We start from the raw sequence: 17595 nt of genomic DNA, 5'->3' as shown, positions 1-17595 counted from the left end.
ATATATACACACACATATAAATATATATATACATATATATATATATATATGTATACATATATGTATATATATGTACATGTACAAAATGTCATTTTGATCAGGTTCATCACTGTTGAGTTTTTTTTTCTTACAATAGAATGTACGTTTTTTTTTCTCCACTGAACACAATGTACCTTACTTTGTTCTAAACATTTGTATCTTTTTTTTTTTCATATAACACGCCACATACACCACATTTATCTTTTCTTATTTTATATCGTCATAGTTACGACCAATTGCGGTGGCATCAATCCTCCGAGGACACCCTTCACAGTCAGAACCTATAAAACGAGGAATGTTCTTTTTCTTCTTTTTCTTTTTTTAACATGTACACTTTGCATACATTTATTTACAGATAAGCTTTTGCGTCCATCAGTTCAATATTTGTGGTACTCCATTTTCCCGACAACGGTCTAGACACACTGATCTGTACACAGCGGTTGTTATTCACCCGCCGTTTCCTGTGCTTGTACGATGTTACTCATGTCATGAGCGAGTTTGCTTTATTCTGACTCACAGGCTCAGATCTACAGCAGAGCTTTGAATCATTACAGCTGGTGAACAGAGACACACACACACACACACCCTGGTTAAATGTCAGTGGGCGACAGTGGGAAACACTCAACTGCTGAAGATGTGAGCAAAAAAAAAAAATATTACTATTTTAATTTTCTGTAAACCATAGCGGGTAATGCTTTCATAAGGTAAATGATTTCATACATGTCATATCAACATATCAGTTGTTTTGAGTTTGGCGTCAGCGTTTAACTCAGTGAGTGAGACATCCATAAACAAAGCAGCAGACCATCGTTTGAGACAAAATGAAACACAACCTCACTCTGACTGACCCTAACCTCACTAACTCTTGTGCTTAGTTGAGTTTAAAAATACCACTGTGATAAAAAATGTAGCAATGGGTCATATTCATGGGTTGTTTCAGTTGGGGGGACAGGTTGACCAAATGTTAAGTTATGTTGCAGGTTAATGAGGATGTCATTATTATTATTATCATTATTATTATTATGAGGGGAAAAAAACCCATTATTTCTAGCTTCTTCTTTTTTTTTAAAATCCTAAACCAAACCATATTTATGAACAGTAAGATGTTACGTTGTGATTGTGATTGCTATCACCCTCATTTGCTCAAAAGCAGTTCAAACACAATCATGTTGATATGCACATGTACACATTTAGATTAAAAAGTCAAATCGTTTTGGTGTGGAAGCGTATTGGTGCCATATCACCAAAATAACTATGTTGTAAAAACAACTCTCGTGTTATAATGTCAAGCATTTATTGTTATATCATGATGTGATACTCATCTGTTTTTATTTTGGTATGGCAGCAATAGGCTTTGGTATATAAATGTGAGCTGAAACATAAAATGGTAACACATGACCCTGGAGACACTCCAGGGTCAGGGTCATGTCATTTAAGACACTCAAGTGTCTTAAATGACATTTGAAACTGATGCCACAACCTTCCTGATCCTTCTAATCACAGATCATGTATATGTTTGGCTACGGTTAGTAAAACAAATGACTTCAAATCAGTCTGATAGAGAAACAGTAAACACCCTGTGGTTTCTCATAATCCAGCTGTGTTGGATCATGACACTAAATAAGGTCTGTGAGAATAAAAAAAACATTTAACTATGAATAAAACTCAGAAATTATTATATAAGAACGAGAAAACAGAAAGAAAAATACAATTCTTTTCCGGTGTCTGATTGATTTGTCACGTGTACATTTACAGGGATTGAAAAAAACCATACAAGTCTTTTCATCACTGTGAGCCTTGACGTAGCTTTTCTCATCACAAACTATTCCCAAAGTCACAAAAAACAAGAATCAATGCTCAGCGATCAACGTTTTCATCAGTGACACATGTAGACTCCAGCTGTTACCAGTGTGTCCCAATCCTTCTATAGGGGACCCACTTTTTAAAGAGGACAAACTTTCGGGAAACAAATTGGTAAATTGATTAAAACCTAATTTTATGGATGTTATTCAATTTGCTAATTTGTATGGGGACCCAAACAAAAATCTCCCGCAACCCATCGGTGGGTCCCGCCCCAGTGTCTGGGAACCACTGGTCTATACAACCTTTGAATCAGTCCTAGGATAAGTACAGTAACATTCTCGTACTTGCTGCATATTGAGGACCGGTTAAGTGCTAACAAAGTGAGGATCAGCATTTCCACTTTGTAAATCAAGACATTACAAATATCTACTTCATGAATGACATCTATAAAGAACTACTGGGTGCAGTACCATAACATGTCTGCAGGTGGACCCCCCAGAGCAAAAAGTGTGTGAAACACCAGGGCTGGAAAACGTGTGTTTTTGTAACAAATTGAGGAGCTGTGTTAAAAACAGAGTGTAGCATGTTTACAACCTCATGAAGTGATTTCAATGTAGACAAAGTGAGGACCGGGCCAAAATGTCCCCACTTTGTAAAAAATGACCTCACTTTGTTGGTTAAAAACCCTCACTGGTCCTCAGTATGCTGCATGTACAAGAACACACGCGCACACACACACACACACACACACACACACACACACACGTAACACGTATTCTTGTTAGGACTCTGCACTGACTTCCGTTCATTTGGATGATCCCTAACCTTAACTATAACCAATTAATACTTAACCCTAACCTTAACCTAACCACAATTCAAGCCCTAAACTCAACTACCGTCATTTCCAGCCAGCACCACCTAAATTTAGAAAAGAAAAACAAATGTGTACATATACGCCGCCGCAGGTGTCCACATTGTAACATGAGATATTTACACAGACAGATGTTTTTACTGTCATTTTGGATTAGCATAAATCTTCTTATGGGTGGCTATTGTTTTAGCGTTCAGTCGGATCTGCACGGTGGAAACACCTCGGCCGTCTACTCTCGGTGTGTTCACCCATTGTCTTCAACAATGTTTGCAAGTTGGGGCCATCTGCTTTATATTACCTGTGAAAGCTTTTGTGATCTTTTTGCATCGTGTCAGTTCTTCTCGCTGCCGTCTCCAATGTCTCACCATCGATTTATTGACGGCAAGCTTACGTGCAGCAGGTCTTTTTCCCTCTTCAGCAGCTAAATCTATTGCTTTTAACTTAAAAAGCTGCATCATATGCATTTCTTCGTGTGTGCATGATGCACAAAGTGTCCGGTCAAAACGCAATCAAACTAGCGTCTTCTTCGGCGCGTTATTTTTTCCACCTGTCTGTCTCGCTCTTGCGCTTCCTTCTAGAGCGCCCCCTGGAGGTCCGTTAGCCCTCCTATAGATTAGCCGCATCGTTATATAAGCCGCAGGGTTCAAAGCATGTGAAAAAAGCAGTGGCTTATAGTCTGAAAATGATGGTAATTTCTCAGAGAAATTTGGTTCTTCTTCATTAGGGCCAGATTTTGGTCTCTTTGGACTACTGAAGTTCTGAAGAAGTAACAGAAACGGAGCACAGTGTGTGTGTGTGTGTGTGTGTGTGTGTGTGTGTGTGTGATCTTTGTACAGAGGTCAAAATGAAGGTCAAAAATATCTAATCTGTCCACTTCCACTGAGAAGGAAACACAGATATCTGATTTACACACGATTCCTTATGACATGATGATATATCAGACATAACGGAACCCTGAACAAACCACCAGTTATTCTGCTGACACATCAAAGCTCTCCTGCTACTGCTGCACGCATGATTATCGTTTAATAAGTTTGGCCAGACGCATTAAAATGCAGTGTTGCTGTACACGTGCATGATGAATAATGAAACTAAATGGTTGATTTTATGAGGCTAAAATGTTCCTTTTTTTTAAAAAAAAAAAAGATCAAATTGTACATAGTAATTTAAATGCGAGTCTGGCATCATCATCAGAGTCAGTGGAGTAGAATCGGTGAAGTTAAATTCTGGTGATTTATGAAGAAAAAGGGAGTTGCTGATGAAAGAGATAAGGGTCATTAAAACAAACTGAGGTAGCTTTATTGTGTATATACAGGGTGAGATCCCCCCCCCCCTCTGTTTTTCCAAACCTATCTCTGCTAAATTAATTTTTATCTCCGGTTGGGACAAGAACCCCCCTTGATAGCGATGGATGCAACTTAATTGATGGTAGATAAACTCTTAGAAACTAACAATCTTCAAACAGGGTCAATCAGACTATGCTGTTCAACACTGACAGACAGCGCATAGGTTTCTGAGCGCCAGTCCCAGAGCCAACTCAGTACAGAAGGGGGGGGGGGGACTGAAAACAGTGTAGTTTCTGGCTTTTTGTGAATGCCCATTCTGAATGAATATACAGCTGCTATCTTGTGCTTGAAAATCTGAGCTTTTTCCCTGACCGCAGGAAGACGCACCGACAACATAACGTAAGACGTGTGATGGGTTCAAGGACAACTGGGAACTCGGAATTTGAATTTGCACAACTGTTCATTTTGGTTTTAGTGGAGTTTTTTTTCCCACTTCTGGTTTTCTGACAAATCAAACCCTGTAATATATATTAAGTATATCAGTATATATGGTCACAGAGAGTGTAATGAATTAAATAAAGGCTACTGTGGATTTAGGAGACACTGTAAATAAATACACATAAATGCCCTTAATGTCCATTTAAAATAATAAGGCTGCGTTTACACACACACACACACACACAGGCCACAGACCTTCTGTCCATTTCTTGCTGCAGTTAAACACCTGGCTGTCAAACAAGCTTCAGTCTGATTGGTTAAAATGCCGCTAGTTTTGTTAAAAACAGTGTTTCCCAAACTTTCCATATGGGGATCCACTTTTTTTTTTCTTTAAAGGCAAATGATCATGACCAAAATCACAATATAAATCATGGCAAAATGGCAAGAGCAAAAACGTATAGTAACAAATCTACAGCCATATCTGTAATACCTGATATAATTTTTAATGTTGACACATTAATTAGAAGTTAATTGTATGCATGTTATTTAAAACATGCACTCATACAATAGATCTTGAGTAAAAGGTTGAAAAAAGTCTGTGCGTCCCAACCGCTGGTTTAAGATACTCAAGTGTCAGTGTCAGAAACATCAGGACCTCTGCTGGTGGAGGAGTTTATCGAAACTTGTCGAAATGTCTACATTTACTAAAACAAGTTTAAATAGAGACCGCAGTTAAGTCTAACAGTTTTGTGCCATCTTGAAATCTGTGCTTTTCTTCTACAATACTTGTCAACAGTACCCACAATCGTTTGGATGTAAAAAAAAAAACAACAACAAAAAACTCTCAATGAAGTCAAAGACAAACAAGAGCAGACACGGTACAGTACAAAGTCCTCGATGTAGAAAAACAACACAAACAAACACCACCCACACACACACACGTGTGCATACACACACAGACAATTGATGAGTGCAATGATGTCACTGTTTCCATTGTTTCCTGAGATCCAGCTGTTTGGTTTGAGCATGTATACACATGCTGTACTGTACACACACGTGCAAAGGAAAATGTTTGTGTGCTCTTGTTTACTCGTCATACATGTACGGCGTGCTCTTGTTTACTTGTCATACATGTACGCAGTGCTCTTGTTTACTCGTCATACATGTACACCGTGCTCTTGTTTACTCGTCATAAATGTAGGGCATGCTCTTGTTTACTCGTCATACATGTACGGAATGCTCTTGTTTACTCGTCATACATGTACGGCATGCTCTTGTTTACTCGTCATACATGTACAGCGTGCTCTCGTTTACTCGTCATAAATGTACGGCGTGCTCTCGTTTACTCGTCATAAATGTACGGCGTGCTCTTGTTTACTCGTCATACATGTACGGCGTGCTCTTGTTTACTCGTCATACATGTACGTAATGCTCTTCTTTACTCGCCATACATATACGGCGTGATGTACGGCGTGCTCTTGTTTACTCGTCATACATGTACGGCGTGCTCTTGTTTACTCGTCATACATGTATGGCGTGCTCTTGTTTACTCGTCATACATGTACAGTGTGCTCTTGTTTACTCGTCATACATGTACAGTGTGCTCTTGTTTACTCGTCATACATGTACAGTGTGCTCTTGTTTACTTGTCTTACATGTACAGTGTGCTCTTGTTTACTCGTCATACATGTACGGTGTGCTCTTGTTTACTCATCATACATGTACGGTGTGCTCTTGTTTACTTGTCTTACATGTACAGTGTGCTCTTGTTTACTCGTCATACATGTACGGTGTGCCCTTGTTTACTCATCATACATGTACGGTGTGCTCTTGTTTACTCGTCATACATGTACAGTGTGCTCTTTACCGAGTTCCAGAGAGAAGTCAGAAAAAAAACTTGGGCGCGACTCTGTCCTGGGCTAACCACTGCAATACAAGTTGATAACAAACTCTACACGCACACAAATGGCATAGCAACATGTCCGTGGGTAAAATTGAACAGTGCTATGTTTACGACTGATTTACTGTGTACAACGGAAGTGCTAGTAACACTAAAAGAATTAACAGTAAAAGAAGCAATGTTGTATGGGGCAGCCATCTGCAAATCCTAAAGGGGGTCGTCCCTGACCTCAGAAATTTCAGGTTCCAATTACAAATGGAATGCAGCAAAATTCCAGCATTAGCATGTCAACAGCTATGAATGCTTGTGGAGAACTTTACTTTTTAGCACACAGTAAAAAACATTTACTCCATCATTAGTATTAAGATGCATCACTATTCACCTCATCCCGGTTCACAAATCCCACGTATACCCACTGATTTTTTAGTGTGAAAGCAGTTTATGATCAAAATGTTCCCTTCACCACCTCCATCTGTTTAATTTACCACCTGCATCACCACATCCACTTCACTATCTAATACAAACTGGGTGTTTCCATCTCATGTAACCACCATTGTTAGACGAATTAACAGGGTGAACTCACTAACTGGGTAATTTACAGACCCCAGACCAGTTACAACACTGACCTTATTATGTGACGTGACGGTCCTGAGTCGAGCTTTAACGGTGGGCACCTCAGCTTACCAGGAACCATTTGCAGCATTTGTCGTACAAGAGAGTGGACAGTGTCACTACCAGCACAACTAATAAGTTATTTCTGTTAAAGCTCAGTTAGGTGAGTCACGTTACCCAGAGGCAGGTTTAGCAGAGAGCACAGAGTCCACAGGTCAATGTGTACCTTCAGTTATCAGTGATGACACCGAGCTGATTCAAACTGAGCTCTCTTTAAACACACATACACACAAAGAACATATTATCACATTGAGGCTATATGAGCCTCTACGTCATCTCTAAAGTAAAAAAAATGCTGCATGTTGTTTTAGTGAACTGTACATCCTGGTGGTTGATAGAGTTTGGCTGAGATGGCTGCTTGTCTGTGTTCTCTAGTTACCTCCATCCTCCACTAATTTCAATGTTAGTCCCCTCTTGTCATCGTCTTTACTGAGCAGCCTGGTGCTTCTTCTCGACGTTTTCCCCCCACAGAAGATTACAGTTTAACTGTACTGCTGGGTTTCTATGGATCTCCACAGCTGATAGCTGAGTTGAGCTGTCAGGAGAATTTTTTTTTTTTTTTCTTGGCATTGTGTGAACTTGACTTTTGTCCTTATGGAGAAAAATCACACGATTGTGTTTGTACAACAATCGCTCTATGTTCCTCACTTTCTCTGCCTTTCTCATTGATTTGTTTCAAACAGAACACAGTGACTGAGTATCGATGCCACTTTCTTCATGCAATTCCTTTTCTGTCTGACCCATTTTCAGTAAAAAATATAAACTATCCATGAGGAATAAAACATTGAGGCCATCCTGAATCACAGTCATCTCTAAGATGTTCCACATCCTCAGATGCCAGAGCACATTTCCAAGGAATCTTTTTGGCACTAAGACTGGAGTAGCAAGCATTATGATGTAGATCCAGGTGCAAAAGGACCACTGCAGACTTCCCAAACAAAAATGTTAGGACAAACATGATGAATGAGGGATCCTTTTCTTTGTTGCATTGGACACGTGTTTGTGTCATTGTGGATTGACAGGATTTCCCTGATAAGCGGAAGTAGAAAAAAACAAAAGCAACCCTCCGAAGAGCCCAGATACATCCAGCTACGTCAGCTGAAACTGTGCCAAACTGCTCCTCCAGCCCAGCACAGACAATTGGGATAAACTGGAATTAGAGATGAGTAACAAATTTTATTGCCACAGTTCCTGCTGCTGTTTACATGATATCTGATGCTGCATCCCAATAAGGGTTCTGAGAGCAGGATGCAACTATAAAGTGGTCTCATATTCCAAGCGCTCCTGCACCAGCGCATCGTCTTTGTACTGCAGCCGTGGTGGAGTCAGGGAGGAGTCTATGGCCAGGATCGCCTTTCGTATACTGCGGTCAAGGACATGACGCTCCCAGGCCGGGTAGCGATTCCTACAAAGGTCAATTTTGATCACGGTCTCTTCAAGACGTGGAGCACGAGATGATGGCGTTGACGGCGCCGTGGGTCGGACCTGAAACACCGGCATGCAGCCGTCCCGCTCTGAGTACTTGGCTGTGTCGCGCTCCAGCGTTGTTGCACCTCGGTTGGAGCGCAGTGAGTTGGTGGCACCTTCCGACGGTAGCGTGGAGAACTGAGCGGTGGGGTCCAGGTCGAGTCCTTGGCCGCTCGGTGAGCGTCCAAAGCGTGGCCCATTGGGATGGAAAAAGGCATAGTACATGAGCATGAAAACCACTCCAGTTAGGAAACTGCTGAAGATGACACATAGCGCTGGCACCGCAAAAGCATCAGTGGGGTAAGGTGAGCGGTAGAGATACCACAGAGTACTCAGAGCTGCATTCTCCACCAAGATCACCAGGTAATAGATGAACAGCCGACACCTACGTAAAGACATGGGAATGTTCTTTCGTTAGATTGAGTGAAACTGATGATTCATGCAAACAAGACGCAACGCAAATGTTTTCCATAAAGAGATTGATACAAAGTCGAGGAGGAGGAGGAGGCGTGATATATGAATATTCTGCAATGTATTACTATGTTAATATTATTATTAATGTAAGTAATATGTATATGGTCTTAAAAATATAAACAGCCTGCATGAGTGACATTTTTTATTTTATTTCTGAGCCTGATTCTGAGGCTTATCATATTTTCGTTCAATGGTACAACCTGATATAAATTATAATTATTAATCAAATAGTATTCTACAGAATGCTCCATTGTACCAGAATAGTTTTGAACATATTTTCACAACAAATTTCAAAAACAAATTGGTGCTTGTGATTTGATTGTGCCTAACTTTAACCCCTGGCCATCAACGCTCTTGAACGTTTATGTTACCAGGTCAAATTAAATTAAATTAAATTAAATACAAAATAAGATAATGATCACCCAGATCAATCTGAAAGGAGTGTCCATAAATGGCACCAGCTTATACTTTATGGATTTTCCTCTCCTTAAGTTTGAAAGGCCATCATAAGAATTTTGAATACCTTTCTCATAGAATATATAACGCTTTTAACGAATCTGTCTTTCAAGTTGACTTAACACCGAATGCTCACCTTGTTCTTCCCTCTTTGACGTTAAACCAGGAAAAGATGTAGATTATTCCCACCACCATGTCAAAGACGATCTCCTCCCACTTGCTGATGCAGAAGTCTGTCTCACAGTGGACAATCCAGAAGGTCATGATGCACCAGTGTAGGACTATGAAGATGCCAAAGTAGAGTTGAAACACGGAGGCGAATAGGGCGAAGGTGATGACCCTGGCTGCGATGGTGAAGAAATGCCAGCAAAACTGGATGATGATGGCCAGGTAGCTGATGGGTTTCTTGTCGTCCCGGGACTCTCGCAGGGCCTTCTGGTAGGAGGCCAGAGCCCAGGCCAGAGACACGAGTGAGGCTGCTGCGGTTATACCTGCAACACACACACACACACACACACACACCCATTGCAGTACAGCAGACCTTGTGCAGAACACTCACTGATCTGTATTGTTCATTGCTAATCTAGTAATGGCATCTAACGTGGAGCTCTGTGGAGAGAGTTTATTAAAATGGAAGCAACAGCAGAATCAAAAGACAACTGCACTTCAATGGCCAGAAGTGTCTGGAGAGTGAAATCAAGCCACTCTCAGAATCACTTGGGTTCACCCAGGCTACTGTTGTTCTTACATTCTTGTTGACAGAAGATGATTAAACTATGTTCTTTTCAAGATTATCTCCACAAAAACCCATAATATAGCTCCTGTCCAGTATCAGAACTTGTTACCATTGTCTCAAAGCTAACTGTACTGGTTTGTGCAGGCTATAAGTATCAGCCAGTATCAAGCTGCTGGTTGTTTTTTTCTCCATCTTTGATTTAAAAGTGTTGTGCTGCTCATTAAAATTCCCTCTAAGCCTCTTTTTCAGGCATTTAGTTGTGATGGTTAAGGTTAGGGTAAGGGGCTAGATAATGTATTATGTCTCTGAGTGTCCTCAGTATGAATGCTGAGTGTGCGTTTTTCTGTTACCTTGGACAGCTTGCGGCTTGTGTGTCTGTATGATGATACACAGCTGCAGCACCAGTTGCGGAGCGCTCTCTAGAAAGGTGGCCAGCAGATGCAGCATGCTCACATCTGCAAACTCGTAGACCATCCTCCAGTGGTAACGCCAACGCTCTGTGTCAGCACTCTGACGACTCCGAACGCCCAGGTAGATGGTGTGAAGATACCTAGAAAAAAATAATGATAATAATTGAATTGACGTTCATCACACAGGAGGAACTCACTTTCTTCTTGCATTTAATATACTCTATGAATATATATATAATATATATACTGCATCATACAGTTACATCAGAAGAGGCTGGATTGACAAATACACTCATTGCAGCTCCCATCGGTCCTGCTGCAAATGAACCTCTCCAAACTTGAAGAAAGAGCTAATTAAATGAAGCTAATACTTTTTTTTTTTTACTTTTCGGTGGCCTACATTTCTCTGTGTCCCTCTCATCTGTCTCCCTGTTTCATTCCCATTCCCCTTCTCCCTCTATCTGGTGAAGTATCACCAGCACATGGTCATCATTTAGCAGCATGCTAATGGGCCATGAAATTAAGTTCATAAAGCTGGAGCCTGTTCACGGACAGATGGGCATGTGGGTGTGTGTGTGTGTGTGTGTGTGTGTGTGTGTGTGTGTGTGTGTGTGTGTGTGTGTGTGTGTGTGTGTGTGTGTGTGTGTGTGTGTGTGTGTGTGTGTGTGTGTGTTCTTAAATTTGTTACCACTATCGGACGTTATCTGGCATCACAACACTGACCTTTTAAGGACCAGCAGTCCTAGTGGAGACAAAAATGTCGCCCTAATGAGGCAGAACCTAATTTCTATGGAACCCCCTAGGTTCAATAAGGGAACTTTCTGAGTATCCTAGAGGCTCAACAAAGTTCTCATAGGCCACGCCCACTTGCATGGAAGCTGAAAGCTCTTGACCCCATGGTAACCAGACGAGCAGGTGGGAGGATGAGCTGAATGGAGGAAGAGGACCTGAGAGAACTGGTAGGTGTCTTTATATGGAGGAGCACGGTGAGATACTGAGGGCCAAGATTGTTGATGGCCTTGAATGTAAGGAGGAGGATCTTGTAGATGATGCGGTATTTGAAGGGGAGCCAGTGGAGTTACTGCAGGACAGGTGTTATATGACTGATGGAGGGGGTTCTGGTAATGATACGGGCTGCAGAGTTTTGGATCAGTTGCAGTTTATGGATGATTTGTCAGGTAAACCAAAGAGTTTGCTATAGTCCAGACGGGCTGTGGCCAGGGTGTGAACCAACATTTCTGCACTTTGGTGGGAGAGATGGGTGCAAATGACACTGGAATTGACATCACGTACTTTGGACAGCCATGTGTTCAGGGCCATCAGTCTGCTGATTCTCTCAGAACCTCATCTGACAGGTGGAAGGGGGCCACTGATCAGGACCTCAACACCCGGGGGAGCCGACTGTGTTCAACAGATCAGTAAAATGTTGTTTGAGCATTTCGGACTGCTGCTAACACAACATCATTCATCCCTGTATGCAAAATGATCTTTCTAACAGTCGGGTTTCCTGCAACAATACCAGGGATTCTTGCTGCAAAGGAACCGTATCCTTTGGAAATCAGAGATTTCACACTGCACATGGATCTCACATCTTTGACAGTGGCATCCCCCACAATCAGAGTTTGGGGCCCAGTCGTTATCCTTGCCTGCAGCCTGCTAACTTGTGTTCATGGATGAATGGCAAAACTCCATCCACAAACAATAGCCGTGTCCCAATTCAAGGGCTGGACCCTACAGAGTGTGGATTCGTAGGCCGGATGTCGTCAAATTGCGTCACAGCGCAGCGTCGGCAAAAAAAACAAACAAACTGCAGAGTCTTGACCACGTACCACAACAAAGCAACAAGCGACTGACGGCTCCATGACAGCAGCTGGAGTGTGAAGGGACTGTGGGACTGGGACTGAGTCTCTTCAGCGTCCTAATACTTATCACCACACCGTGTTTATGAGACAAAAGAGAGAGAATTTCCTTATTATTAAAGCCGATTCTGAAGTACTGCTTAATCGACAAGTCTGTAGAGGCAGCCATGGTCCTCGACTGTAGTACAAATTACTTCTTATACTCCTTCGTATTATGCAGCTGAGATGTGGCCAACGTTAGCTTGTTTGGGAAGGATAGGTCTGGCGGTCGACCATATCCCACAGTTCTTTGCACGCCTGCAGCAAATATTTTCCAATCCAACACGGCGGACATGTTGCGGCTGGGACTAGTGAGTTCGTTTTGAAACGTAAGCATGACAAATCAATCAAACAAAACAACTTTAACGTTTCTTCTGTTTTAATAGTACCGCTATTGATGTTATTAATAAGCACAAGTCACAAGACCACCACATTTTCTGTTCGGTCTGCTGTCTATAAGCGCTGTGAAACAGCTCACCTCTTCACTGGCAAAGACATAAATATTGCATGTGTCATTCCTAAAAGACGGATACGGATACAGTATTTAATATGTATATATTAGTTTGATCTCTGTTCAGTGTTTTACATTATATTTATATAATAGTATACTTTTAAAATGTTCTTTCATTGTTGTTTTTGTTGACTTGATGAATCCTCTGTTTCAGGAGTGTCAGGATGGGGAAGCCCACTGCTGCATCTTTGCCCTGGGATGTCCTCAGGGATGGAGGCGATGGAGTGCTTCTGTCCCAGCACCTCGTCCATGAGGACAGAGAGACCAGGGCAAAGGTGCAGCAGTGGGTGAAGAGGAGGACAATGGGGTGGAGAACCTCAGAGGAGGAAGAGGGACAGGGACGGTGAACTGATTTATTTGGGTAACTATAGGATAAAGAGTTCAGAGCGTAACCATGTTTATTTGACCTGTTCATGCTTGTCTTTCAGCCTGAGAAACATCACTCGCCTGTGTCTATGGTGAAGGTTCTTCATATGTAATATTATATTAATTATTTAAAAAGATGATAAAATCTAAAGGCTCCATCCAAACAAACTCAATTAAAACGAATACAAAACGTACCTAAACCAGTATGGCACTCTAAAATGTAAGATAAACCCACCAGGTTTTTGAAACTCATCATTATTTAATTCTCATATTATTATGATAAAAGTATGACCAATTAAAAAATTTGGACCGGATAAAATAATTGGCCGAGCTTCCTGTCTTGTCTTCTGTCCTCGCCGATCGATGTCACAGTTTTCGAAGTCGCGCGCATCTCTGACAGAGCAGTGTTACCAACACGGCGACTTTGTCGCTAAATCTGCCGACTTGTTACTGAGTTACTGAGCTCAGCGTGTGTTGCCGGGATCCCCCTCACAGTAACCTCCGCAGTCCCAGCCTTCAGTCAGAGCAGAGAGAACCTCACCACTCTGAGTCCAGGCTGTTAGTGAATATCGCGCATGCTCATGACCGCCGCCGTTCCGCCCTGGAGGGTGGGACTTTGAGGGAAGAGTTCATGTTCAAATTTTTACTAAGTGCTGTGAGACATGCAAGAAAGGTAAGTATAGCTTTAAGTGTGCAGCTCCAGACATGGCTCAACTGAAAACACAAATACATACTCACAAAAAGTTTTAACAAGTGAATTCTAGTGTCTCTAAACTCTGTGTCTTTTCCCCACATACCCTGCTGTATACACACAAACGCTCCCTCAGTCAGTTGTGATAGCATTGCATGACAAAACCTGTTTTTTAAAAATACAGTCTGTGCTTAGTAAAGAATTTCTATGATATATATGTTGGAGGGCCAATCAGAGCCACTGCAACAAGGGACCAACCCCAACCCACGCAGACACAGGGAGAACATGCAAACTCCACATGAAAAGGTCCCAGACCAGGGGTCAAACCCAGCACCTTCTTGCTGTGAGACAACAGTTCTCACCACTACTAACCACTGTGCCACCATGCCAACTTATGTAAGTTACCGTGAGTATTTTTCATACTCATTTAGCAGCAAATGTAGCGAAACATTTTTGTTGAGCAAAATAATCATTGGAGGGGGCACATGTTTAGAAACCAAGGAGTCAGTCTACTGTGTTAGTCATTGGTTATTGGGGATCTGGGCGTGTTTGCAATATCTGACGATATATTTTAAACTTATACAGTGCGGATAATATCCCTAATGTTCTACTTTCATCGGAACTCAAGGGCAATCTGAGTTTAAGCTACTATTTGGCCAGTAGAAACCCAGTATATCTATCCTGAGGGTATCGACACATCCCCTCTCTCTGCAGCTTTAATACAAGGAAATGTGTAGGGAAGTCACTCCTGTTTAGCTTCAGAGTTCTCTCAGCAGCTGGAAAGAATTGACCCGAGCACAAAATCATGGCTGCATTTGTCAGAGGGAAACATGTTAAAGATGGCAGCTGGTAGACATGCTGAAGGAGCGGGCACCACCATGGTACCATTCACCCCACACACACACGCACGCACGCACGCACACACACACACACACAAAGGCCTACCTCCAGATCTGGCCCAGCTGGAGGATGTGGATGACTGACTGGCCGAACCATACGCAGAAGGAGTAGTATGCTGATCGCTTCTTGCTCCTGCAGCCCAATGCCATGCTCGCGGTGCTGTTGCTCGTGGTGTTCTTGCTGGCCGTGGACGCCTGTCTCTGCGGCATGGCCGGCTGCTGTGGAGCGGTGATGTCTCCGTGTGAGGCGGAGCCGCTCAGCAGCTTGTTCCCGTCCATGAGAGCGCAGTCCGCGGCGGCGGCGGCGGACTCGGCGCTGTCCTCGGTGCTGAAGTCGTGGACGAACCATCTGAAGCTAAAGAGCTGGACGGAAAAGGAGCCCAGCACCACGAAGAACAGAGTCAGGCCGAACCACCAGTAAGCTTCGTGGAGGTAGTAATCCACCGACAGCCACACGTCGGTGCCCACATCGGCCACATACACGGTCACTGCGGCTAAGATCCACAGACTGTCCCACACCGTATACTTCTGCTGCTCCCTGCTCAGGCGGAGGCACGTCGAGTTGCTGCCTCCTCCGCCGCCGCCGCCGCCGCCGCAGCACCGCGATTCCCCGTTAACGAAGTCTCCGTCCCCGGTGCCCGCAGAGTCGGGATGTCCGCCCGGGTGGAGCCCTTGTGCCGAACCGGAATGCTCGGAGTTCTGCAGCGGGGTGAAGGCCACGTCACTCTTCTTCATCTTCAGAACCCCATCCGATTTAGCCGCCATTATTGGAAGCTTGCAATATTAGTGTGATATTATTTCCCTCTCGGTTCCTCCCCTCCTGTCTCCTCCCTTCCTTCCTGCCTTCCTTCGTCGACTCCCTTCTCCTGCGTGTGCGTGCTGCTGCTGCTGCTGCTGCTGCTGCTGCTCCTCCTCTCTGGGAAGGACCAGCTCCTCTACACTCTACACTACTTCCTGCATATAATACACTACACATACATAGGGAAGACGGAACGGTGTTCTGATATTCTGGTTCCGATAGTCCGTTCCATGTCACGTCTTTCCTGGACTTGCTCAGTTAAGAATCTGATCAGGGGATTCCGCTTTGTTTCCTCCAGCCTAGACCTACGGTCTGTCCCTCCGTGTCCTCCAAGTGTCCTGATGGTGCTGGTGTCGAAGCTGATGCTGATGCTGGGGGTGAAGATGGAAAAAAATGAGCCAAGGAAAAAGTGAAAGGCTGCAGCCGTCTGCCTCTTCGATGGCACAGACTGAAAAGTATGACATCATCCCCCCCAACATACCCCCCCCCCCCGCCCCGCCACTGTTTGCACACCATTTGAGCTCTGTCTGTCTGTCTGTCTGTCTGTCTGTCTGTCTGTCTGTCACAGCACAAATTAAAGCCTTGCTCCCCTTTTCATCCGCTGCTGAAAACAAACTGCACGTGCAGACAGTCAGAGTCTGCCTCAGTCTGCAGATGAGTCATGTGAGGAATGATCTGAGGGAACCACTGCCTTTCAGCACCATGGACAGATCGTCAGCACTACATCTCTTTACAGTAAAATAAACAGCCACGTACAATATTGACAAGCAGATCAAATACAGTAAGATATTGTATAGTAAACAGTGAACAACAGTAGTAAAGTTATAGATACTGTGAAAGTATCTACAGTATCTATAACATACACACACACAATAATATACACACACCATGTTTAACATTTAAATACTATTTATTAAAGTCAAATTCACCCAAATTAAATTAAAGAAGTGTCATTTTATATCGTCACACTTTGTTATATAGCACAAAACAAAATCAATACAAAATAAGGTAAATGGTTTGTATTTATATAGCGCTTTTCTAGTCCTGATGACCACTCGAAGCTACTGTACACTACAGTTTTGCCCTTCACCCGCTCACACCCATTCACTCACACTTTCACACAGCACATTTTCTATCACTCATCTTTCATACTCACTCGCACACTGCGGTCAGGAGCAACATGGGGTTAAAAGTCTTGCCCAAGGACACATCGGCTGTCTTTTTGGCAGCAACAAAGAAAGAAAGCGATTACCAGATGTGGCGTCATGTGATTTCTCCTAAAAGGAACAAAATATGAGATTATCAAGGAAAGGCTGTTTGTAAAAAAGCTGACAATGGCCTCATAAAAATGAACAAAGTCAAAGTTTGTTTATTGTTTATTATCATTTATATACATCATAGTTTATTTTATTCTCCCCAATCTCTTTGTGCTGCGTTCAATCTTCACCTGTGTCAAAAACTTACATCAAATGTATGTATTGAGCACTGCAGTGTGGGGATGAGGATGTATCTCTGTTAAATGTACTTTGAAGCTTTATTTTTCATTCAGCAGATATTGAAAATGTAATAATTATATTTACACTTAAAGTGTACAATCACCTGATTGTATGACTTACTGTTTTATCTTTTTATATCATTATCATCATGATGGGTCATTTTGGACCACTATGTTTTTACAACAGCCCACAAAATAAATATCTGTCCAGTTCTGATGCTAAGTGAAGGCTACACAGATTCTCGTTCACACTTAGAAGATAAGATGAACCCTTATTTCTAAGAGTGTATCAGCTAAAAGAAAAGTTTTGAACAAACAAATCAGCCTGTCAGTGTAGTCAGGTTTTATTAGCAAGAAAAGTTTAAAGGTCCATGTGTAACATTT

The 17595-nt window shown here is 42.6% G+C and overlaps 1 protein-coding gene across 1 annotated transcript; it reads right to left on the bottom strand.

Moving 5' to 3' along the window:
- Positions 1–8263: 8263 nt before the first annotated feature.
- On the bottom strand, positions 8264–15682 carry xkr4 (XK related 4; the record flags this gene model as incomplete). The annotated part of the gene is made up of 4 exons (XM_083907921.1): positions 8264–8861; positions 9543–9897; positions 10493–10692; positions 14964–15682. The coding sequence occupies 4 exons, from the start codon at positions 15680–15682 to the stop codon at positions 8264–8266; spliced, it is 1872 nt and encodes a 623-aa protein (XP_083764047.1).
- Positions 15683–17595: the final 1913 nt, after the last annotated feature.

Source organism: Microchirus variegatus (assembly GCF_963457635.1).
Source record: "Microchirus variegatus genome assembly, chromosome: 21".
Lineage (NCBI taxonomy): Eukaryota > Metazoa > Chordata > Actinopteri > Pleuronectiformes > Soleidae > Microchirus > Microchirus variegatus.
The sequence above is the reverse complement of the archived record's forward strand: the minus strand, read 5'-3'. Positions and strand labels throughout refer to the sequence as shown.